The following is a 25,201-nucleotide window of genomic DNA, read 5'->3' on the forward strand; positions in this document are numbered from 1 at the left end:
CAGAATTCCCCAGTTGCTGAAAGTTGAGGAAAGCTGAATTAAGGTGCTAAATCATCTCTACGTTCTCCTTCACCCTAACCCCACTGACTAAGATGTAATTATTGACAGGCTATATATAAAAGAGGGACGCGGTGGTTCAGTGGCTAAGACGCTGAGCTTGTCGATCAAAAGGTCGGCAGCTCAACGGTTTGAATCCCTAGTGCCGCATAACGGGGTAAGCTCCCGTTACTTGTCCCACCTTTGCTGGCTGAGGAACTCTGGGAGTTGAAGTCCACAAGTCTTAAAGTTGCCAAGGTTGGAGACCCCTCACCTAGTGCACATCGGCTTTATTTAGCTTAAGTGTGATTTGTGGATACAACCACTGTGGGTTGGTGAGCCGTTCATGCTCTCTCTTGTAGTCTACTCTGGCTTCTGGCATGGTTAAAACAAACTGTGCTAACCCAGCCTGTGAGGGATGTGCTAACCCAACCTGTGAGGGAAACAATAACAGAAGGATCATCCATTATCAGAATTCAATAGGATTTGGCTTGTTCTCCTTTCTGACATTTTATGCTCCTGAAACAGAGTTCCAGCTAGCAAGAGAAGAAGCATTGTTCGGTTTGTGTTCCAAGTATCTAATCCCTCAGAAATGAGGATTTCGAACTTCTAATTTCAGAAGCTCTCTGCTTACCCAAGGCAAGCAAGCAACAATTTCCCGCTGAGCCATTGATTCCAAAGATTCAAATCAAGCGATTTTTCCGTCCTGAAGCTAAGCACAGGCAGTGTGCATGTCAGCAAAACAGGACCAGTTTTATTACTGCCAGTATAATGCTGCAAACTAATATTAAGCACAGATCCCAATGTTCGGTGGTAAAATGGATACAATCTGGACTTTCTTTTGATTATAGAAGTTTGCACTTTTTAGAAGGACAAAAGTCTTGGCGGAGAAGGCTCTGCCACACACAAATGAGGAAGGAAGATATTTTGGGTTTCTTAGAGGGACCAAGATTTCTTAGGATATTATTTTGTTAATGACCTTGATTCAATCTTAGAGCGCTGTGGTGGGGCAGTGGTTAGAATGTAGTATTGCAGACTAATTCTGCCGACTGCCAGTAGTTTGATCCTGACCGGCTCAAGGTTGACTCAGCCTTCCATCCTTCCGAGGTGGGTAAAATGAGGACCCAGATTGTTGGGGGCAATTATGCTGACTCTGTAAACCACTTAGAGAGGGCTGTAAAGCACTATATAAGTTAAGTGCTATTTAGAACTCACTTTTTTTGTTGTTTCCTACCTCCAAAAGGTAGGAACGCAGTGGCTCAGTGGCTAAGGCGTTGAGCTTCTTGATCAAAAGGTCGGCAGTTCAGTGGTTCGAATCCCTAGTGCTGCATAATGGGGTGAGCTCCCGTTACTTGTCCCAGCTTCTGCCAACCTAGCAGTTCGAAAGCACATTAAAAAATGCAAGTAGAAAAGTAGGGACCACCTTTGGTGGGAAGATAACAGAGTTCCGTGCGCCTTTGGTGTTTAGTCATGCCAGCCACATGACCACGGAGACATCTTCGGACAGCGCTGGCTCTTCGGCTTTGAAACGACTAGCACATATGTGCAAGGGGAACCTTTACCTTTACCCCCAAAAGGCAAAAAATTGTTCTGTGACAATGGTAGTTGGAGAAAACTTAAAAGATGCTTTTTCTGGATTTATATTTAGCCTGGGGTCTTAACATTTTTCATCCGTTTAGATGAGAAAGGCACAGAGACAAGAGTATAATGATTAACTTCTGCCTGTTATCCAGCCCCCATTCCCAACTATCATACTTGACCAATAACTGTACAATAACTGGTAGCCCTAAGTAGGTGTTTTCTTACAAGAAGTATTTCCTCTGTTTGAGATTTTAAAGTAAAATACAGATAGTCCTTGGCTTACAACCATTTGTTTAGTGACCGTTTGAAGTTACATCAACACTGAAAGTGTGACTTACATTGAAGCATCCCCATGGTCACATGATCAAAATTTGCATGCTGGGCAACTGACTCACATCGATTGCAGATTAAAAAGTAAAAGTTCCCCCTTTCCCCAAGTCATCAGTCACATTGTCCAATAGAGGCACAGGCCGGTTGCTTGGTTACTCCACTCCTCCTCTCTCTAGCCACCTGTTGGAATGTCCTTGGTTCCCACAGGAAAACCTTTTATTTTGACTACAAACCCCCAGCTATCTATCTCCCGCACCCTCCCTCTCCCTTCTTCTTCCTTGTGGCAACCCTGAAGCCTCAAAGATGGCCTCAGCCAGGTTCGCTTCAGGGTTGACCCAAATTATTTAATCAATCCAGCAGTTCAGTGCTATTCTAAAACATAATTTTCTTGGACCTCTCCCTCATTCTGCTTCTCTCTTGTGTGTGTTTTGGGGCAGGGCAGAGGGGCAGCGAAGATTATAAAACTGAGGTAGGGAGGCTCCGGTTCTTCATAGTTCTAGAAATTTTTCCAGGCAAAAAAAAACGGACCATAAAAAACTTTTGAAGAATAAACTGGCTTGTTTGTGTTTTGTTCCAGACTTCCAGAGCTTCTCGGTGGGCTGATCCAGATCATTTTGCTCAGAGGCAAAGCTGCATGAACACTTTTGCCAGCTGGTTTGGCTATATGCCGCTGATCCATTCTCAGATGAGGCTCGATCCCGTGCTCTTTAAAGATCAGGTCTCCATCCTGAGGAAGAAATATCGAGACATTGAACGACTTTGAGGAGCCCATCTGAGGGGGGTGTGGGTGGGAGTGAGAACTGAATGGTTCCCCTAGCCCAGCGCAGAGCCACACAGATCCTCGAGTCAGACCGCGCCGAGAACAACTCAATCCAAAAAAAATTGCGACATGCCAATGTAGTAGCCAAGTAGCTCTGGACCCAAAGGGAAATTGGGATTTGCGCTGGACTGCTTTGAAACACCCCTCAACAGGCTGCAGGTTCCTCAAGACTAGGTTGTGTACAGTTTCATTATGGAACATTAAATAATTATTTTTTGAAATGATTGCTATGCAGGTTTAAACTTTTTTAATGATAAAAAAAAATCCCTATTAAAACAGAGTTCTTTCTTTAATCAAAATTGTGTCAGTTGTTGTGACTCTTTCAAAGGGGCTAGGCTTTCTAAATAATATCCCCATAAAAATGTGGTCTGAGGCAAGCCTTGAGGCAATATGTTGTTCTTTTAAGAGAAAATAGTTGTGCCTTTTTATTGAAACATAAAGACACGCAAAGCACATTCAAAAATACAAAACATGAGGGAAAAGACCAGTATTTGAAGTTTGCTCCAAAGGCCCCAAGAGAGAAATCTGTTCCAGTCCACCTCAAGTCACACTTCCTCGATCGTTTTCCCACCTTCCACACAATTTTAGGACAGTGAAATGGAGGAGGGGTCATTTTTTCCCATTACCTGCCAAGGAAGAGCCCAAAGAAGATGTTTCTACTGCTCCGATGCAAGGATTGAGATCTCTTTTTTTAAAAAAAAATTAGAATAAAAAGTTTGGAAAGGGCTTGGAAAAGTAGTGATTGCTAAAATTCCCACAGTTCCTTCTGGCTATTTCCCAGTGCCTCACTGAAAAACAGCTCAAGACTTGATATTTTCAAGAGAAATTGGAATGTCTTTCTCTCCGGTTTCATTTTTCTCATGTTGAGATAGTGCTGTGAAGAAATGAAATGTCCAATTGGAGCAATGGGTACCAACAACCTGTGTTTTGATATTGATTAAAAAACGAAGTTCCCTTCAAGTCAATATCTTTTCTTGATAGCTTCATGAAAGTACCTGGGACATTTTTCTGGCAATAATATGAAGGTGGCTTGCCTATCCTTTCATGAATATTTTTGACTTCAGTATAACTTTAATCCCTAAAATTTACTAGATGTCTCCAGACCAGATACTGATCAGGTTTGGTCTTTCCAACTTTTGAGGATCAGTCAAGATCAACTAGGTGCTGCCTTCTATCTGAAGAGCATGTTCTGCCTATCTGCAGCTGTTCTTAGTGTGAACCCATCAAAGAGAAATTGTGGACAAATGAAACTAGGATTTTCCTCAACTTTTGGTATAAAAACAATCTACCGTCAATGTTCCCCTCTCCAAGCTTAGAAGTGTTTACTCAAAACTGAAGGAATTAAGAAGGTGTAAGTAGAATTGAGAAGAGACATCACATATTTCCAAAATTATACAAACTGTACTAGCCTCTTAACCCTGACTTTTCCATTAAAAACACTTAAGCTTTTAAAGTTTAAAAGAGTTGCAAGTTTCCTCCAAGGTCTAATGGGAGCCACTTGGATCTTCTCCAGAAGATCCATGCATCCAACATCATGATACTAATAATAATAATCAATTGCACTCATCATTCTCTTCTTGAAAAGAAGCACAGAGCTACACTTGTAAAATCTTCCTTAATGCATGGGGCATATCCCTACAGAAGGAGTAAATTATCCAATATTTGTATTAATTAAATTTCAGTTGTATTTTAAAGGGGCAGGGGGATTATAAAAAGAAAAAGGCAATAAAATATTAATACGATCTGCCTTGGCTTCTCAACAAAAATGCTGAAATTTGGCATGATTATAGCCCTCAAAGCTATATGCTGCTGGCCTAATTTCATATACTAAAAGATAAATTATCTAGATTTAAAAAAAAAAAAACTGGAACAGCTGTATCAGCACCATCTTGAATTTTGGATGTCATATGGTTAATCACTTGAGTAAAAGAAAATTCCAAATCAGCCTCTCAAAAACATAAAACTGAAACTTTTAAATTCTTCTGGAAGAGCCTTAAAACGATAACAATAACAGTATGGCAATGATAGAGCTCTGGAATCCCTATGGCTGCTATGTCCTTTAAATTTGCAATCTCAACAGATCAGATATAGAGAACATCAGATATAGAAAATGAGGTTAGATGAATATGAAACTTTCTTCAAAAAATCTTGTGCACCAGCCATTTGTTATGTCCAATCCCCAGCAAACTATCATTACAGAACAGAATAGAACAGAACAGAACAGAATTCTTTATTGGCCAAGTGTGATTGGACACACAAAGAATTTGTCTTTGGCTCATATGCTCTTAGTGTACATAAAGAAAAATCAAATACATTCATCAAGAATAATAAGATACAACACTTATTGATAGTCATAGGTTACTAATAAGCAATCAAATCACATCAAAGCTTGATTTATCCTGTTGTCCTATTTTGGTAATCTGTACCGTTTCCCCAAAAATAAGACCTCCCCGGATAATAAGCCCAATCGGGCTTTTGAGTGCATGTGCTAAAATAAGCCCTCCCTGAAAATAAGCCCTCCTCAATAAAATTTAAATGCATGCGCAGCCCGTCCCTGCCATTTCCTCTGGTTAGAGTTAGGGAGACAGAGTTGGAAATCAGGTAAGACACCAAGAACAGCCCCATCTTGCTCCACATGCCCCAAAATAATAAGACCTCCCTGAAAATAAGGCAAAGTGTTTATTTTGGAGTTCAAAAAAATATAAGACAGGGTCTTATTTGGGGGGAAACACGGTAGTAACTTACTATTGAGGTTTCAACATTACATCCAGTGGTGGGTTGCCCCCGGTTCGCACCGCTTTATAGAACCTGTAGTAAAACCGGCGGGAGGCTCCGCCCACTGACCCCGACATCATCAAAATGCTTCTTGCGAGTGCGCACGTGCGGCCCCGCTGCAAACCAGTAATAAAGGTAAGTAGAACCCACCCCTGATTACATCCATTCGTAAGGAGAAGAAGGAAGAGAAAAATACAATAGCCCAAAGATATACATAGGATGGCAAAGCACAGTTTAGCACTGTCCGGGCTATAAAGTGTATGTGAATGGATTGGATACAAGACTTACTCATATTTTAAAAAGCATTTTGGTCATCTCCTTTCTCTTGTGTGTAGCTAAGAGAATTACTCTGGGTTTTTTTAACTCTGAATACCCTTCACTGTTCTTGCTCTTTACAGATAGCTACAGCAATTAAACAAGAAACAAGGAAACAGATTCATTTCAAGATAATTTCAGGAACATATGGGGCATTTTCTCTTTTGTAACGTGTTTCCAAGATACATCCCACCAGTTAGGGAACTATGTGTCTTGTAGACAACTTTGGAAATGTTTGTTCTGTATATGGCATTCAATTTCAAGGAACTCTCCTCCTCAAGGCTTCAGCCAGCATTGTCCCTATTGAACTAGAAGACTTCACAGCTATGAAACATTTGAGGGACAAAGCTATTTCCACGAAAGGCTTGGAGCAAATTATATTTAGAAAGCTAGCAAAGAGCTTAGCAACAAAGGTACCCCTTCTTCCACTCGGTTCTTTCTCCTTGTCTGCATTAAATAGCTGTGTCTGTTACTCAGTGCTTATTCTCTGTGGCTGGTTCAATAATATTCAAAAGAAAGTAATACATCTTCCTCTGCTATTTTTGTTGTGTTGTCAGTCACACTGAATAATCAACTTAGCCCATTTCTCTAACGGGCTAAAAAAAATTGTGGATTTTTTTAAAAAAATATAACATTGCTCTTATTATCATGATTTGAATCAGCTCAAAGATTCCATTATAACTCTAATCCCATCTCCCCTAGGCCTACCCTTCTGTCAAATAATTATAAAAATTTAGAAAGACAGGACTTAACTATGTAGGAATGATGTTGGTACTTTCAGCAGGACATCGGTACCAGTAGGACATCTGCAGTGGTGGGTTCCTCCCGGTTCAGCCGAGCCAGTAGCGGTAACAATATGATGTCACCGAACCAGTTCTGGCCCCCCCCGCCCCCCTACCCCCCACGTTATTCTTACCTTTTATTTGGCGCCACCCCCAATCTATTGCTGCCTCCTGAGTCCCAGCTGATGCTAGAGGGAAAAAAACTGTTTAAACTCTTGCCGTGGGGCTTCAAAGGGCCGCCCTACAGCTGATCAGTGGTAAAAGAAAACAAATGAGTAGACCAGTGCCTGCAAAAAATAAATGGGTAGACCAGTGCCTGCAAAAATACATGAGTAGATCAGTGCCTGCAAAAATACATGAGTAATCAGTGCCTGCAAAAATAAATGGGTAGACCGGTACAGCTCTGCAAGCAGTTAAAAGCCTGGTAGACCAGTACCTCTACTAAATCCTAAAGAATTGTCACATGACCATCAAGCCACACCCACAAAATAAGCCACGCCCACAGAACTGGTAGTAAAAAAATTTAGAACCCACCCCTGGACATCTGTAAAGAAATTGTCAGAATGTGGCTGAGTTCTGGGGGAGAATTCTATATTAAAGGCAAATCAAACTATCAGTTAAGAAAAACATGCTGAAATACTCTGGAGCATTTGCAACACATAATTGCAAATGCTCCAGAGCAGGAGACAACTGGCTTACCTAAAAGTCATAGATGGTGCTGACATGGTGATTTCAGTTTAAACATTGTCATAAGTTTCCCTGACTTCAAAGTGAATATTTAAGTTTGTGTAAAGATTTCATGTTCTTGATGTATCTGATGTGCTAACGTGAAGCTGTCAAGACTGAGTGTTCTGTACCATATTAAGCAAGAAATAGGGTTTTTTTAAAAAAAAAATTCAGGGATATCAGAGTTTCTTGCAAAAATCAAATCCAGAAGCACACACAGATAACTGATTCAGCTGGACCCATTAACTTCTTTATATACATAATAACAGATGAAATAAATTTGACAATACCAATAGTTGATTCTTCAACGTTACAGGCAAAACACAAGGCAGGGGAGAACAGTTAGTTTCATTTCAGCAGAGCAGACAAGCACAGGCTAGTTAGTTTGAGTTTCGATTCTCTGCACGAACTCAGAAGCTGCAGACTAAGACACGCCCTGGCTCCAGTCTGTCTCAGCTTCCAATTAGCTGATTTAGTTGCTATGCCTATTCATTGGCTGACCTTGTTATCATGTCTCTGCCAGTTCATGAATAATCTGACAAAGGATACTTTAACAAGGAATCTTGAGATTATATTCATACTGACAGCAAATCCAGGGTAGCCACACTGTGGATTGTATGAAGAATTAAGCAGGAGAACAGGAACTATTATAGTCTGGTGAGGACTTTCTTTCATCAATAACATTGTAATCGTGCCATTGAAAAGACCCTGAATACGTGCATTAGCCATGTTTATGGAAGACTTCGTTAATGGCCACTAGCTATGTTGGATGTAAAGATATTCCAGCATTAGAAGCAAGTCAATTTTTCAACACTACCAGTTTGGGAACAGAAGTGGGTGGAAGTTGCGGCACTCCCATTGTGCGTGTGGCTTCCCACAAACAATCAACTGGAAAACAGAATGTTGGACTACATGGGTTTGTTCGAACCCAGCAGGGATTTTTCTTACATTTTTTGCAAATTCCTAGCAGAGGCAGATTGTCAAGCAAGAGAACACTACTGTAAGCTTGAAAAGCCTTGGTTAACGCAAGATGACACAAGCAGCAATTCAGCAAAGCTGCAACTTGTTTAGGAAAATAGATCATCAATTCTGTGTCCCATAATGGATGCACAAAATGTTCCTGATTTTTCACCGACTGCCCCTGAAATCCTCTCCAGCACCAATCCTGCCCTTGCTTTTTTTGGCAGGTTAAAATGAGGTTTCTGTAGAATTAACGAGAAAGGCTAAATCCTACAAAAGAAGAGAGTTTACTTCTTTCACAAGAATACTGAAGGAGAAGACACCCCCGTTGATCGGTTGAGTAATTTATTCTCTTTTCTTTTTTTAAAAAAATAGCCCAGTATGTACTATTTTGATAGAAGATTTATCTAAGAATAAGGAAAAAGGAAGAAGATTACACTGCACCTAGGAGGAAGCTCACTCCATGGTAGATTTTGTCTCTACCCATGCTACAGTAAAGGTAAAAGTAAAGGTTCCTCTGGCACATATGTGCTAGTCATTCCTGACTCTAGGGGGCAGTGCTTATCTCCATTTCAAAGCCAAAGAGCCAGCGCTGTCCAAAGACATCGCAGTGGTCATGTGGCCGGCATGACTAAACGCCAAAGACGCACGGAACGCTGTTACCTTCCCATCAAAGGTGGTCCCTATTTTTCTACTTGCAATTTTTACGTGCTTTCGAACTGCTAGGTTGGCAGAAGCTGGGACAAGTAATGGGAGCTCACCCCGTTACGTGGCACTAGGGATTCGAACCGCTGAATTGCTGACCTTTCGATCGACAAGCTCAGCATCTTAGCCACTGAGCCACCGCATCCCTTTTTTTTTCCTTCTCTTAGGTGTTTCGAATTCTAGCTCCCATCATCCTGTCAGTACAATTAGTCAGAAAAAATTTGTTGGGCTTGGCTTGAAGTCCAGAGAAGCCAAATAAATTTATATTAAGTTTATAACTTAATTCCCTACAAGCAGTTGAGACACTGTTTCTGCTAAGGACTTTGACATGTAATATGACAATATTTAAAAGGGCATCCCTTAACTTGAAGATGGAGAGATATGGCGAAAGATCTCATCCAAAGATCTCAAATAGGAAGTAGAAAAAGATTGCCTTCATATCTCAGATGCTCTGATCCCAAGCAGTTTATGGAAGATAGATTTCTTTCTGTATCCCTGCTTGGCTCTCAAATATTATGCTTCTAATATAAATCTTTCCCAAAAAAATTTCTCCCCTTGAGAATCAATGTGTGTTCAGTGTAACTTTAAAGCTCCTGAAATAGATGAAATGGTTAAAAAAATGTACCTTATTTGTTCAGACAAGGAATTTATAAAGCTCCTTATACCAAGAGAGACCATTGTGTCCTTCCAGGCTTCCCAAATCCAGTGTCCTTCAATTATGTTGGTCCAATATTTCCAGCTAGATATGGTGACAGCCAATATCCTTTTGCAAGATTTGAAGCAAGATTGGGCTAAAAAGAAAAATTACATTTTTGGTTAGGCATGGTAGCAAGCTGACTGCTTAAAGGCAATATAGGGGTGTCTTCAGAACAGTTTTAAAAAAGAGTTAATGTGGCAACCGCAATCATGCAGTTAATTTGATGTAAAAAAAGGGGGGGGGAGAACTTTGATCACTTGGTTGTTACCAACCGTCCAACTAGTGGGCCCCCAAAAATGCAGGCGCTCTCAGAAACTTCAAAACTCCAAACATTAAACTTCGTTGAGTACACCATCTTGGCACTGAAGTATTAAAACCAGCTCTGAGGTTTCCCCGCGCAATGAGCCGAGGTGGCGCAGTGGTTAGAGTGCAGTACCGCAGCTACTTCAGCTGACTGATAGTTCAGCAGATCAGTGGATCAAATCTCACCGGCTCAAGGTTGACTCAGCCTTCCATCCTTCCGAGGTGGGTAAAATGAGGACCCAGATTGTTGGGGGCAATATGCTATTTAGTATACTGTCTTTGGTGTAAGCCGCCCAGAGTCCTTGGAGAGTGGGCGGCATAGAAATATGACTAATAAAAATAATAAATAAATAAAAAATGCTTCATAGTTAAACATTTGGCTTCCCTTCTTCCCACCCATCATGATCACATTGACCAATTAGGAATAAGTTTTTTGTTTTGAGAACAGTTCATCTCTTTGTCAGACACCTGCAGTAATGACCTTGGCATCCCTCCCCCTAATTCTTTGGCAAGTTGAATAGCGATACATGGTTAACTGGTTCAGAAGTGGTTCAAACTTGACAGTTGTGGCTGTCATCTTTTTTTTTTTTTTTTTTTTTTGACTTCCTGTCCCCGTCCCTGGCTTCCTTGAGCCAACCTAAGGCCTTGAAAAGCTACTTAGATCAGATGGTCCAAAATAGATCGAATGCCGTTCTAATTTGGGATTCGGGAAATTGAGAGATTTGGTTTTCTGGTAATCCAGCTGGACTCCTATGTCTGCAAGGAACGTGGATTTTGAAGTTGTCCCTTGGTAGAGCTTTGTTCATCCGAATTTCATTCTTCCTCTTTCCCTTGTTTCTTTCCCCCTCCCCTTCCTTGGTAATTAATTGATATGTCTCACTCTGGTATTGTATCTCGTTTCATTTCAGTTCTTTCCCATACTTCTGTAATTAATAAATTAACAGCTGTTCTGTTTATTTTTACACAAGCAATTAAGATAATGGGGCCCTGAATGGAAAAAAAAAAGGGATTATTATAAGAAATCCATCATTATTCTTCTCCTGTCTGCCTATTCCACAGTCAAGAAACCCCAAACAGAGAATTAGTAAAATACCATTTGCTGATGGAGAAATTCCACTCTGACAACAGCACCCTCTTACCTGTCACTCGTGTCCAGCAATAATGATAACCTATTGATCCACAGCAAAATTTTGTGAATGATCAGGCTTTTATTTAAAATCACCAGGACAATTGAGACAGACCCAGGAGTCATGTCTTACCAGTTATGGACATGGTAGTGGCCTTTCCTTGATGGTAGCAGAATAATAAATGAATGCAGGCAAAAAAAAAAAGAATATGGACTGCTAATGGAAGAAATTTAATTGCCTTTAATATCAAACCAGCAATCTAGTTCCAGATGCATCACAAGAGAAACTCGGGCTAACTCATCATGGTCAATTCGCCAAGGGACAACTTGCCAAGGGACAAGAGTTACCCTAATAATGAAGAAATGTTGGAATAGAATCATTAAAGAAAGGATGTCAAAGGAGGGACAAAATGAAATATGAATGACAAAAGTTATAATAATGTTTTAATTATTTTAAATTATTAAATTGAATTGTTGACTTGTTCTGTAGTGAGTTGTCCCATGGCAAGTTGGCCATGGTGAGTTGACTGTGGTGACTTGTCCCATTCCATTTTTGGTCTATATACGTATATAGACCTAACACCAGTGTCTAGATGTCTTGGGAATGTGAATCCAGAATTTCCCAGCCAATCAACAACCATATGAAATATATCAGGTTAGTAAAAGCTTCATTACATAGTGCTGTGATGGTGAACCTATGGCACGTGTGCCATAGGTGGCACAAAGAGCCATATCTGTGGGCATGCAAGCGTTGCCCTAGCTTAGCTCCAGCGTGCATGCGCATGCCAGCCAGCTAATTTTTGGGCCTTCCGGGCCCACCGGAAGTTGGGAAATGGCCCGTTTCCAGCCTCCAGAGGGCCTCTGGGGTGGGTGGGGATGGGCGTTTTTGCCTTCCCCAGGCTCCAAGAAAGCCTCTGGAGCCTGGGGAGGGTGAAAAATGGGCCTACCAGGCCCACTGGTAACCTTTTTGCCATTGCTTGCCAAAAGTGGAAGGAGCGTGAAGGGGGGGGTCACATGTGCATGTGCGGGGGGGCACCTGTGGAATTGAATTATGGGCGTGAGCACACGCATGTGTGACACCTGCCCCCACACTCCACCCGCTTTTGGCACATGATGGCAAAAAGGTTAGACATCACTGACATAGTGCAAAGGATCATGGGACATCCGGAATACTCTATACATGTGGAGTTCTTTGAATTAGCAGTCAAGTCATGGACCTAAGATTTAAGTCTTCAGGCAGTTCTTTGAAAGGAATAATTGATACTTAGAAATTCCTCCCTCGCCATCAAAGATCTTACTGAAAACTTTGCTAAACTTCCATGGTACCCTGGGATGCGCTAAAAGAACTTCTCAATTAAGGCATGTTTGAGATATTCCCAGCAGCCCTTTAAAAGAAAAAAGAAAAAAAGAAATCATGACTTTTGAGGCAATTGAAAAAAATGACTGAGATGCCCACAATATGTTAAATTAAGCTGCAGTTGGTTCAGTTGGCACAGTGTGAATCCAGCTAACTGGGCTAATTCAGTAAATATTTAAAAAGTTACCCATGGTACTAAGTGGTAGAAACACATAGAACATAGAGTAGCAGGGTTGAAAGGAACCTTGGAGGTCTTCCAGTCTGACCCATCCTTGCTCAAGCAGAAGATCCGAGACTATTCTGAACAAATAATTGTCCAACCTCTTCTTGAAAACCTCCAGTGAAGAAACATCCACAACTTCTGGAGGCTAACTATTCCACTGTTGTCACTATTTATGAATGATGTCAAGTATTTGCAAGCCATTGGCACATATATCATACAGACACTAGTGGAGGCAGAAAGTGCCCCCACCCCTATGTGGAGAGGAGGGGCTTACACTGAGTATAAAACCCCCTCTAACCTTTCCACCAAGCTCTCTTTTACGTTTGTTCTCCATGAGACATGATCTTTGATAGGGGTAGTCACACACGCTGTGTGCCCCCTATCCTAATGGATATTAAGACAGCCTTTGTATATAGTTAATATGTTTTGTTATATGAATAAATACATTTATCACATTTATTCATGCATCTGCCTTTGGACTCTTCTATGCTCCTGGGTGTTTCTACGATCCCAATTTCCACAAATGATCAGCTTCTACCTTATAAGTTATAGCTGGCCTGGAATCTGGAAAACACCCAAGTAATTCACAATAGTTTTTTTAAAAACATATTTTGTTTGATTTGACTCTTTTACTGCATTACCTCTTTTTCCCTTTCAATTTGATTAGTTCCCCTTGCAGGTTTGAATTCTGGTCATATCGAAAACAGTAGTAACCAATTCATATCCAGAACCTCTTTTGTGAAACTATGCTCTCCAATACATAGAAAGTCGGAAGGACTGGTGCATTCTTATTCTTTTTCCTTCTGCTTTTATGAGCCCTGTTGGACCAAATGGTTAGAATGCAGTATTGCAGACTAACTCTGACCACAACCTGGAGTTCGATCCTGACTGGCTCAATGTTGACTCAGCCTTCAATCTTTTCAAGGTTATTAAAATGAGGCCCCAGATTGTTGGGGACAATATGCAAATAATGCTGACATTGTAAACTGACCAGAGAGCTCTGTAAAAGGAATGGTATATAAGACTAAATCAGGGGTCGGCAACCTTAAACACTCAAAGAGCGACAAAGATCCTAACGGAAGCTCCCTGTTCAATTCTGGAGCTGACCGGAAGTCTGGTTCCCCCACCATAGAGTCTCCTCCTAGCATGGCGTCCTTTTTCCTCTGCCAACCAGAAGTCTGGTTCCCCCACTAGAGAGTCTAAATCTAAATCAGGGGTCGGCAACCTTAGACACTCAAAGAGCGACAAAGATCCTAACAGAAGCCCCCTGTTCAATTCTGGAGCTGACCGGAAGTCTGGTTCCCTTTTTCCTCTACCTGTCCTAACCAAAACCCTATCAATTGTGAAGCTGACCGATGACAAGGAGCTGCAACAGAGGGATGAAAGAGCCACATGCGGCTCCAGAGCCGCAGATTGCTGACCCCTGGTCTAAATGCTATTGCTATTGCTATTTTATGGGATCCATGCAATCCAAACTGGATCCTTAACTCCTCAAGCCCAGTCTATCCAAATGTAGAAAAGCTTTTCAGGATGGGTAGAGTACAGTGTATACAGCTGATTGTCTCTCTTTCTCTGACACACACAATTGGTACCTCCTCTCTCCTATTTCTTCTTAAGTAGTCTGCAGAGTTCAGTGTATCCCATAATGAAGTAGAGGTGAAACAGCGGTCCCATCTCAGTAGCAACCTTTTTGCTGAGTTGTTACTGCAATGGGCCAGTGAACTGTACTAAATTGCCTAGAATAAATTGGCTTTGTAATGTGATAATAAATTAAAAACAAATAGATTTGCCATGTGCATATTTGCCACAGGGAACATTAGCATAAATGATGTTAAGAATTCCTTCTGGCCTGGGACAACGCTGTTTGTGTAGCACGCTAATATACAGTTGGAAAGGGTATGAGAGCTAATTTGAAATGGGCGAAAATACATTCAGTCCAATGTACATTGCAAGATTGGGTTTTAGGAGGTGGAATTGCAAGAGACAATTAGAATATAATTTGGCACAACAAGACTTAATGGCCATCGATGCGGTATTCAATGTTGTTTTTTTTTCCCAAATACATTAAGGTAAGCTAAACTACGTCCATGTGGGTCTGCTTTCTTGCTCGTTCAAACACATGGAAAGCCGGGCTTTGGAAAACCATGGAAAAGGAGTAGATACATTTTCTATTTGTTAGAATGGGTAGGACTGATGAAAGGATGTGCTGCCCATTCCCCAGTTATTTATTTCTTTAAAGACCACATGTGTTGTGACCGAGGCCCATGTAGTGATTACCAAACACAATTCAGTCCTGAACAAACTTATTTTATTAAAACAGCTGAGAATTAATTCATTCTCAGCTTAGTCCAAAACAAATTCTTCATAACCAGTCCTACGGCCTTATCACCAATCTTTGATGTCTTTGGCAACCTGCCAAAGGCTTTTATTGGCAAAACCCCCACAAAGTTCAAAGGACGCTGACAAGAAGCACTGGAATCAACATTGCTTTTCTACCAAGAACCCAAAGGCTTGTTGCTGCTCTTTTAAGCCTTATGGCCAATCATCTTCTGGCCTTAGTCCTGAGTTGTCCTTTTTACTTTAGCTGCTCTTGCCTTCTGGAAGCTCTTCGCATGCAGGCACTAGGAACAGGCTCCTCCTGTTCCTCTGCCTCTCTGCTGTCCACCTCTGTGTTATGGCCTGTCAGCAGCCTGTGCAGCTAGTAGCTGATTCCGATAGCGAGGAGGCTGGTGTGGTGATGCTCCAGCAGCCTGTGCAGCTGGCATTCGAGTCAGACAATGAGGGGGCTGGAGAAGATGTGGTGCCAGAGGTGGGAATTCAGCCAGGGCCTTCAGAATCTTCAGAAGCTCCCATAAGTGAAGAGAAAGAAGAGGAAGAGCCTCTTCTCGATGCATGGGTGCGCAGAGCTGCCAAAAGGCAGGAGTGGCTCCTCAGGAGAAGGTCTCCTCGAGAGTAAGGCTTGGGGCTAATTGGCCACTCCCTTAGCCTATTTAAGGAAGGACGACGACTGAGGCAATTTTCAGGGAACAACTTCGTTCACTCTCCTTCGCGTCTGGATCATAATTCTCTGCAAATTGCTTCTGGGCTTTCTGCCAATCATAGTAAGATTACGATTATTTATTATTTGGACTCTTGTAGGCTGTTAAGAAAGTTTATTAACAGCCTTTGTTTGAAAAAGACTGATTTAATTTAGTAAACTTAGGTTTGTACAGACTTTGTGTGTGCTGCATTCTTTGGGGTCTGTAGCTGGGGCAGAACACTCTGGAGGTTCCAGAGTCCGTGCATCGCTCCCAGATGGCCCTGGCCCCATCTCTGCCTCCGACGCAGAGCCCTCATCCGGGCCTTCCCCTGACTCCAGGACTGTCCCATTGTCCTCCCCAGCCTCCTCACTGTCCGACTCAACTGCCAGGTCTGCAGGCTGCTGGCGGACCACAACAACATGTTTCCAATTTGCCAATTTGGTCTAGTGGGTAAGGCACCAAGTTAGAAACCATCAGACTGGGAGTTCTAGTCCTGCCTGATGCACAGGTATAGAATAAGTGATACCTGACTCAACAGCAACAACTGTGAGAGAATCTAGGAGTCCTAGTAGACAACTACTTAAGAATGAACAGCAATGTGCTACAGTTGCCAAAAAAGCCAATTCAGTCCTAGGCTGCATTAACAGAGAGATAGAATCAAGAACATCAGAAGTGTTAATACCACTTTATAATGCCCTGAGAAGGCATTATAAGGCTCCAACTAACAAACACAAGCAAATCAGAACTCTGAGACGAGGATCCTTCTCAAAGGTCTTCTTTATTGAGTACATCATATCGGCACAGCTTCAAAGGAAAACCAATTCTAAATCTTTCCCGCAGTTTCAGTATAATTAAACTAGGAAATAATCCCATCTCATTGGTCACGTTGGTCAATTGAGTTAATTGGCGGACTCTCCAGGCACTCCTTCCCTGACCTTATCCGTTGCTGTGGAGATGACCTTGGTTCTCATGAGAAAGTGCTCTGTTGTAAGGCATTCCAATCTCCTTCCCCCCTTCCCCCTCTGTGTGGCAACTGAGGGATGGAAAAATGGCTGCTGCCAGGTTCGGTTCGAAGTTGACAGCCACGCTTGGAATATTGCATCTGATTTTGGTCGCCATGATACATGAAATAAGCTGAGACTCTAGAAACAATACAGAAAAGAGCAACAAAGATGATTAGGATCCTAGAAGCTAAAAAATATGAACGGTTTCAGGAACTGGGTATGTCTAGTTTAATGAAAAGGACTAGGGGTGACATGATAGCACTGTTTCAATAGCTAACAAGAGGGGGTCAACCAATTTGCACCTGAAGGCAGGACAAGAAGTGATGGATGGAAAGAAATCGAAGAGAGAACCAACCTAGAACTAAGGAGAAATTTCCTGACAGTTAGAACAATTAATCAATAGAATGACTTGCCTCCAGAAGTTGTGAATGCTCCATCAGTGGATATTTTAAAGAAGAGGTTGGACAACCATTTCTCTGAAATGATATATAGGGTTTCCTGCTTGAGTAGGGGGTTGGACTAAAAGACCTCCAAGGTCCCTTCTGTTATTCTGTTATTTTTGTTATTCTTAAGTATGGAAGCCAGCTCACTCTCTCTGTCAACTCACCTCATAGGGTTTATTTATTGGTTCGATTTATATGCCGCCCTTCTCCGGAGACTCAGGGTGGCTTTTTTTTATTATTATTGAATTTCTATACCGCCCTACTCCCGAAGGACTCAGGGCGGTGCACAGCCATGAAGTAAAACACATAAATATACAAAATTTAAAATCGAATAAAACGGATTAAATAAATTTGGCTGAATTAATACCCATTTAAAAATACCCATTTTAAAATCCATTAAAATTTAGAATTTACATTTAAAAGGGAGAAGATTTAGGCGAGGCCAGCTTGATGAAATAAAAGCGTCTTCAACTCGCGGCGGAAGGTGCGCAGATCCGGAATCCTCCATATCTCTGGGGGGAGCTCATTCCAGATCGTCGGTGCCCCCACAGAGAAGGCTCTCCCCCTAGGGGCCGACAGCCGACATTGTTTGGCCGACGGCACCTGGAGGAGCCCCTCTCTGTGGGAGCGTACTGGTCGGTGGGAGGCTGATGATGGTAGTAGGCGGTCCCGTAAGTAACCAGGTCCCAAGCCATGGAGCGCTTTAAAGGTGGTAACCAGAACCTTGAAGCGCACCCGGAAGACCACCGGGAGCCAGTGCAGCTCGCGCAGGAGAGGTGTTACATGGGAGCTCCATGTTGCTCCCATAACCACCCGCGCGGCCGCACTCTGCGCCAGTTGGAGCCTCCGGGTGCACCTCAAGGGGAGCCCCATGTAAAGAGCATTACAATAGTCCAGACGAGAGGTGACAAGGGCATGAGTGACTGTGCGTAACGAGTCCCGATCTAGAAAGCTTACAATGCGTTAAGCAATAGTCTTCATACTTTTTTTTGTATATACCTGCTTAGTAGGGCTTTCGTCCCACCCTAAGCAGTGTTCTTTTTATACAAAGTCAGCTTATTGCCCCCACAATCTGGGTCCTCATTTTACCTACCTCGGAAGGATGGAAGGCTGCGTCAACCTTGAGCCTGGTGAGATTTGAACTTGCAGTAATTGCAGGCAGCTGGCAGCTAAGTGCTACTTAACAGCACTTTAGTCCGCTGTGCCACCAAGGCTCCTTGGTGTTGTTGTTGGGTAAATAAGAGGAGGAAGAAGTATTGTGTGAGTTTGTTGCCTTGCACTATTTTTAAAAATAATAAAGCCAGAATATAAATAAATAAATAAATTCTGGATTTAATTTTTTTTTTTTAAAAAGCAAGAACAATTGTGCATTTCCGGGGGGGGGGAAAGTACACACGTTAAGCAAAAGAAGAAATATATCAGGGCTCAGCAACAATCCTACCCAAAGGCTAAGGAGAACAGCCAGATGTTCAAAGATTTTTGGAACAGTATCAGAATGGGAGCCATTCAGATTTCTGGAGTACAGGTGGTGTTATAGAGAAAAAATCTTGAATCACGTGATTCCCCCGAAAGCACAAGCTTAAGGTAACATAAAAGTAACAAGTCTTTCTTTTTCTGCAAAAGGAAAACTTTCTCCAAATGTTGCAAAATTGCTCCGGTTGAGGTTTAAATATTCATAATTCCATTATCTTTCTAATGGTTATCACCTCCTGGCATCCTCTGGAATGCTGACTGGGGAATTCTGGAAGTTTACGTCTTAAAGTTGCCAAGTTTGAAAATCACTGCTGAGTGCCATTGGATTGCAACTCTTGAAGTGCCCAGATAGACTGGTCATAAATAGGCTGCTCGAGAAATCTGTGAATTGCAATTGTACCTATAATGCTTAGCAAGACAACTGAAAATTCCGTATGTTTACATTTAGTGGAATTATTAAGATTCAGTCAGTATGGATTGCTTTCTTAGTATTTTTGAGAGCAGTTCCAAATCAGCTTGCGGGCCTCTGGATCCCTTTCTCAAAACAGGGTCAGGCACAAGGCAATCTATATTATATTGTATCTCTGGAGATATGAAATGTTGGAAGGATGGGAATCCAAATAAATATTACACAGAGGGCTTATTCTTAATAAGAAGAAAACAATAAGCAGCACAGAAGCTACGATGGTGGTTTGGATTGAAATGGTGCAACACCCAATCAGCACAAATTATGGCTTGAAGATTTGATTTTATTATCACCAACTAGGACTTGATTCAGGTTCAATTGGGCCATTACATCATACATTTAATGCAGTGGTGGGTTTCAAAAATTTTTACTACTGGTTCTGTGGATGTAGCTTGGTGGGCATGGCATGGCTTGGTGGGCGTGGCTTGGTAGGCGTGGCAGGGGAAGGATACTATAAAATCTCCATTCCTTCCCCAATCCAGGGGAAGGATACTGTAAAATCTCCATTCCCTCCCCAATCCAGGGGAAGGTCCCCATTTCCTCCTGATTAGCTGGGATTTGGGAGGCAGAGAATAGATGGGGGCGTTGCCAGTCAGAATTTTTACTACCGGTTCTCCGAACTACTCAAAATTTCCGCTACCGGTTCTCCAGAACTGGTCAGAACCTGCTGAAACCCACCTCTGATTTAATGTCTACACATGAATGTCTTCCTCTCTTCATTCACCTAAAGACTGAAAACATCTGTCATCTTTGTCCTTTGAACTGGGAACCAACACCATTATCGCTCTGATTGTATGTGCACAATTTTCTCTGTGTACAAGTTTATATTTATTGCTTGCACCAGTGGTTCTCAACCTTAGCAGCTTGAAGAAGTGTGGACTTCAACTCTCAGAATTCCCCAGCCAGCCAGCCAAGAAGCAACCATGATTTGGATGTCCCAAAGATGCTTTTTCAAAAAGCAAATTCAGTCAGAACTGAATCAGGTTCTTGGATGAGAAGCGAAACGTCTTCAAGGAAGAAATGGAAACTGATCAAGGAGAGAAGCGACTTAGAACTAAGGAGAAATTTCCTGACAGTTAGAATAATTAATCAGTGGAACAACTTGCCTGCAGAAATTGTGAATGCTGCAACACTGGAAGTTTTTAAGAAGATGTTGGATTTACCTGAAGTGGTGTAGGGTTTCCTGTCTAAGCAGGGGGTTGGACTAGAAGACCTCCAAGGTCCCTTCCAACTCTGTTATTCTATTCTAAAAACAAAGTCCAGTTGCTTTTTGAAAAAGCAGCTTTGGGACATCCATGACATGGATGACTGAGAATCTCCATAGACATGTCACCCTAATATTTGCTTTCTTTCATTATTATTATTAAATAGAAGGAAAAGCATCATAGAGGAATTCTTCCCACTGGTCTTTTCTAATAACACAAAAGTTATGTGAGATGTAAATGCCTTATTCCCTATTGTGTAAATAATGTATATATGGGACATCGGGGGTTAACTTATTCTTTGGTTCCTAATGTATTCATAATTCACCACTCCCATCTTTGACTCCACCCCTTGTGTATATAAGGAGTCACCTTCACCATTTTCCCTGCTTCTATCTGTGAATATTCAGTGAATATAGAATGCCTGTTATAATTAAAGAGAAATATATTTAAGCCTCTAACTCTTATTATCATTATTGAGTCTGATCCTGAAAATATTGCAACAAGCTGGTAGCAGAGGATGGTTAATTGACTCAATAAATACTTAAAAATATCTAAGAAAGATAGGCCCAACACCAGGGCCTACAGCAAAGAAATAGAAACTGAACAAGAAATAATCAACGAATCCACAAACGCGATTTCGAGAGAATCCGAAGAATACACCACTGAAGAAGAAGAACTAATAAATGAAAATAATGACCAGGAGGAAATCGAAATAGAAAATAACGAACTCAGGTCAGAGATATTAAAACTATTAAAAAGCCAGAAGAATGATGAAAGCCTCATCGCGAATCTCCAAGAAATGCTGAAAAACAGCGGAGCAGCGAGAGAGAGAAACATCGCTAAAGAGAAACCCAAAGACCAAAAAACTGTGAGTGATATGACTACAGAGAAAGTCGTTATGAAAAAGAGAAGATGTGATCCCGCGCGAAATTTTGAATGGCAGCCATCTTGGTTTCAACAAACCTCCAAAGTGAGCGAAGCAGAGCCAATCAAAATGCTCAGTTCAAAATTTCTGGCGCGAAAAACGTTATCAGACAACGAAAGTGAAAAGGAAGATTCAAACTCTTCAGAAGAACCAGAATCAGAAAGCGAAGACGACTTGACGAAATCCCAAGTAAAGTCAGCAATGAAGACGCTTCTTGCTGCATTTGGGCCAAAATTAAAAATTTCCAAAGCGACAACGAAGAAGCTAGAGAACAAGCCGATACCTCAAGACCTGCACGCTCCCATCCTGACTTCGAGAGCGACGACGCCCGAGCCCAGAGAGCCATGTCGATTCCGCCCTACACCGCAGACCAGATCAAGTACCAACGCACACAAAAGAAAGAGAAGAGCAGTCGCCGCCATCAAGACTCCTAAAACCGAGCCAGAAACCGACTCGTCTGAAGAGGAGCGGAGCGAGCGAGCTGCAATGGAGAGAACCTTCCACGACGACGCCAAAGAAGAAATGAGCAACGCGCATGTGCGAAACTACGTAGACGGTCCGGAAAGACTTGAACTGGCCAGAGAACCGCGCAGACTCGTTGCGAGCATCCCCATGCCGTTTTGCAATTTCCTGCACTTGCGAGACCACGGACTTCCTCAGGTTGTAAGTAATGGACAAAATAATGTGGGAAACTTACCCAGTGACTTCCCAAAACTTAGAGTTGATGGCATTAATTTGCAAGAATGGTATCAACAGCTCCAGGTTGTCTTTATGAAAGAAAATTTACTATTCTTTATCACTAGTCCTCCAAGAAGACCTTGGACTTTAAAAATAGATTGTTTACATCATAGAGCATTTTTCTTAATAATATCTAGCGTGTCTCCTGCAATGTATCATAGCATCAAACCAAACCTAACTGTGTCAGAAATAATTCAATGCATGTTTAATCTGTTTCACAGCGATAGTGTAGCTACCACTACAAGAATGTCTAAGGATTTCTTTTCTTCCAGAGTAAAACCAGGGGTTTCCATAAGTGAGCATTTGATATCTCTAAACAAAATAAGAGCTGAGCTGCATTTGAGGGGGGAAGTGATTTCAGATCAAACAATGAAAAGTGTTATTATCAATTCACTTGATTCATCATGGGATAGTTTTATGTCACACTTAGACACCATCAATCTAGGATATTTATCCATAGAAAGTCTATCTAACAAATTGATAGCAGAAGACAATTCAAGAAAAAATCGTTCCAGCAATCACACAGAACACAAATCTTTTAGGAAGGTAGCTTTCCAAGAAAAATACAATGAAGCTTTTAAATGCCATAATTGTGGATCCAGGGAACACAATAGAAGAGACTGTCCCAAAATCTCAAAGGAGAGACATAGGTCAGAGTATAGGAGCAAATACAATTATAGACAGTCTTCCACAGATAGACATAAATATAGAAGCCCACCAAATTACAGAGAAAGTAGAGGGGGTAGAGAAAATTCAAAAGAGAGAAAATCTGGTTCACTGAATGGACTAAATAAACAAGACAGCACTAAAACACAACAAAATGAGAACAATAATTGGCTTATTGATTCTGGGGCAACCAACCACACCACTAATAACAAAAATATATTGTCTTCATTTACAGAAGATAAATTTGTAATAAAGGTAGCTAATCAAGAAAAGGTTCAAGTATTAGGCAGAGGAAATGTGACCTTGCCTGGCCTAGGAAAAATAGAGGGGGTATTGTTAATTCCAGAAATACCTCATAACATACTAAGTGCTATAAAACTAAGCAGAGATTCTGACATCAATATAGTTTTCTCAAAGGGGAAAGCAACTTTAGAGAAGGACAAAACAAATGTAGGCACTGTGATGATTAAAGGAGGCCTACCCTATCTAATAACAAAAGAAAGATGGTTACATAACATTGATTCAAATATGGAAGATTGTAGTGAGGCAGATGATGAAAATGTTAGTAACAGTGACAATGATGAATGTAAAATATCTCATGATCACGCAAATACACACAATGAGAAGAAACCAAGAATAGGTAAGCCAATTCATGATGAGTGTGCTCACATCTTGCATAGGAAGTTAGGACATGCAAGTTTTCCTGTAGTACAAAAAATGACTGAACACGCAGAAGGTGTCAAAATAAAAAATTGTGAAAATTATTTGGAATGCTCAGTATGTAAATCCACTAAACTAAAAACTAGTCCCAGACCAAAAAAATCCAACAGATCAACTAACAAAATTTTTGACTTAGTACATATGGACTTAGTTGGTCCATTAACTCCATCAATCACTTATAGAAAACGTTACTTCCTAACAATAGTAGACGATTACAGTCGCTATGGTTTTGTTTACACATTGAAACACAAGGATGAAACCTTTCAGAAATTTAAGGAATTCTACAAACGCATAGAAACACAACATAATGTCAGAATAAAACAAATTATGACAGATAGGGGATGTGAATTCATGTCTAAAGAATTCTCCCAATGGTTAAAGGATAGAGGAATGCTACATTTCACATCTAGTCCATTTTCTGCGTTCCAAAACGGGATTGCAGAGAGAAAGAATTCCACACTACAAACCATGATTAGGTGCACATTAGAGGATGCTGGTTTAGGCAAACAATTTTGGTCAGAAGCCTTACATTATTCAAATTACACTCAAAACAGAACCTGGTCCAGTATTGTGAATAAAACACCATATGAGGTGATGTATAATAGGAAACCTAAATTAGCACACATGCACATATTTGGAGTCACTGCAGACGTACACATACCTAAGCAGTTGAGGAGAAAGGGAGAAAACGTATCCAGAAGATTAAGATTTATGGGATATGAAACTGGCACCAAAGGGTACAGATTCATTGATAATAATAACAAATTTATAGTTTCCAGAACAGCTGTGTTCCATGAACAGGCTAATTGGTCTAAATTACATCTTAATGAAATATTTCCAAATAAATGCAAAGATACAAAATCTTGTGAGGAAGGGACAATAGAAAATCAAAATATCAACAAAAATAAAAACAAAACCAAAACTTGGACAAATAGTCAGCACAAAATAAAGACAGACACATTAACCAAAAAAGAAGCAAGATATTTGCATGATTACCATAGCAAACCTGAAAGAGCTATTAGAAACAATAGAAATCAAATACCAAATAAATACAGAGATTACATAATGCATATGGATGGTGAACAAATGACACCTAATACATATGAGGAAGTATTAAAACTCCCTCGTGAAGAAAAGGAAAAGTGGGAACTAGCTATGAAAAAAGAGATGGAAAGTTTGCAAGGATTAAATGTGTTTACACCTGCAATAGCACCTAAAGATAAAACAATTATAGGTACCAGGTGGATTTATAAAATTAAGAATCTAGAAGGAGGCAATACTCTATACAAAGCTAGATTGGTTGCACAAGGTTATGCACAAAAATATCCGGAGGACTATACTGATACGTACTCCCCCACAGTAAGAACAGAGAGTGTTAAAACAGCTCTAGTAGTGGCATCTGCACTCAACCTTGATGTATTTCAATATGACATACAGACTGCGTATTTACACGCAAAGCTAGATAAGGAAATATATGTAAGAGCACCACACAGTCAATACACTAATAAGAATGAAATTTGGCTATTGAACAAGAGTCTATACGGATTAAAGCAATCTGGCAAAAGATGGTACGATTGCTTGGTAAAAGTGCTTAAGACCATGGATTTCAACGCTACCACTGCTGATAACTGTTTCTTTGTAAAAAAGAGTGATGATCACATTGAATTTGTATTAATTTATGTAGATGATATTTTATATATAGGAAAACACAAGGAGAGAAGAGAAACCTTTGTAAACAAGCTAAACGAACATTTCTCGTTGAAATCTCTAGGTAAAGTAAACAAATACCTTGGTGTACAAATTAA

At 41.0% G+C, this 25,201-nt stretch overlaps 1 protein-coding gene across 1 annotated transcript in view; it reads left to right on the forward strand.

The window, feature by feature from the left end:
• The window catches only part of EXT1 (exostosin glycosyltransferase 1), a 338,991-nt gene extending 335,935 nt beyond the window's left edge, over positions 1-3,056 (forward strand). The window contains exon 11 of the mRNA XM_070940369.1: positions 2,525-3,056. Coding sequence (XP_070796470.1) covers positions 2,525-2,710 — 186 coding nt within the window. The 3' untranslated portion in view covers positions 2,711-3,056. The remainder of the gene's footprint in view (positions 1-2,524) is intronic.
• The last annotated feature ends 22,145 nt before the right edge of the window (positions 3,057-25,201 follow it).

Source organism: Pituophis catenifer, unplaced genomic scaffold (assembly GCF_029215685.1).
Source record: "Pituophis catenifer annectens isolate HBS135680 unplaced genomic scaffold, rPitCat1.0.hap2 SCAF_3, whole genome shotgun sequence".
Classification (NCBI taxonomy): domain Eukaryota; kingdom Metazoa; phylum Chordata; class Lepidosauria; order Squamata; family Colubridae; genus Pituophis; species Pituophis catenifer.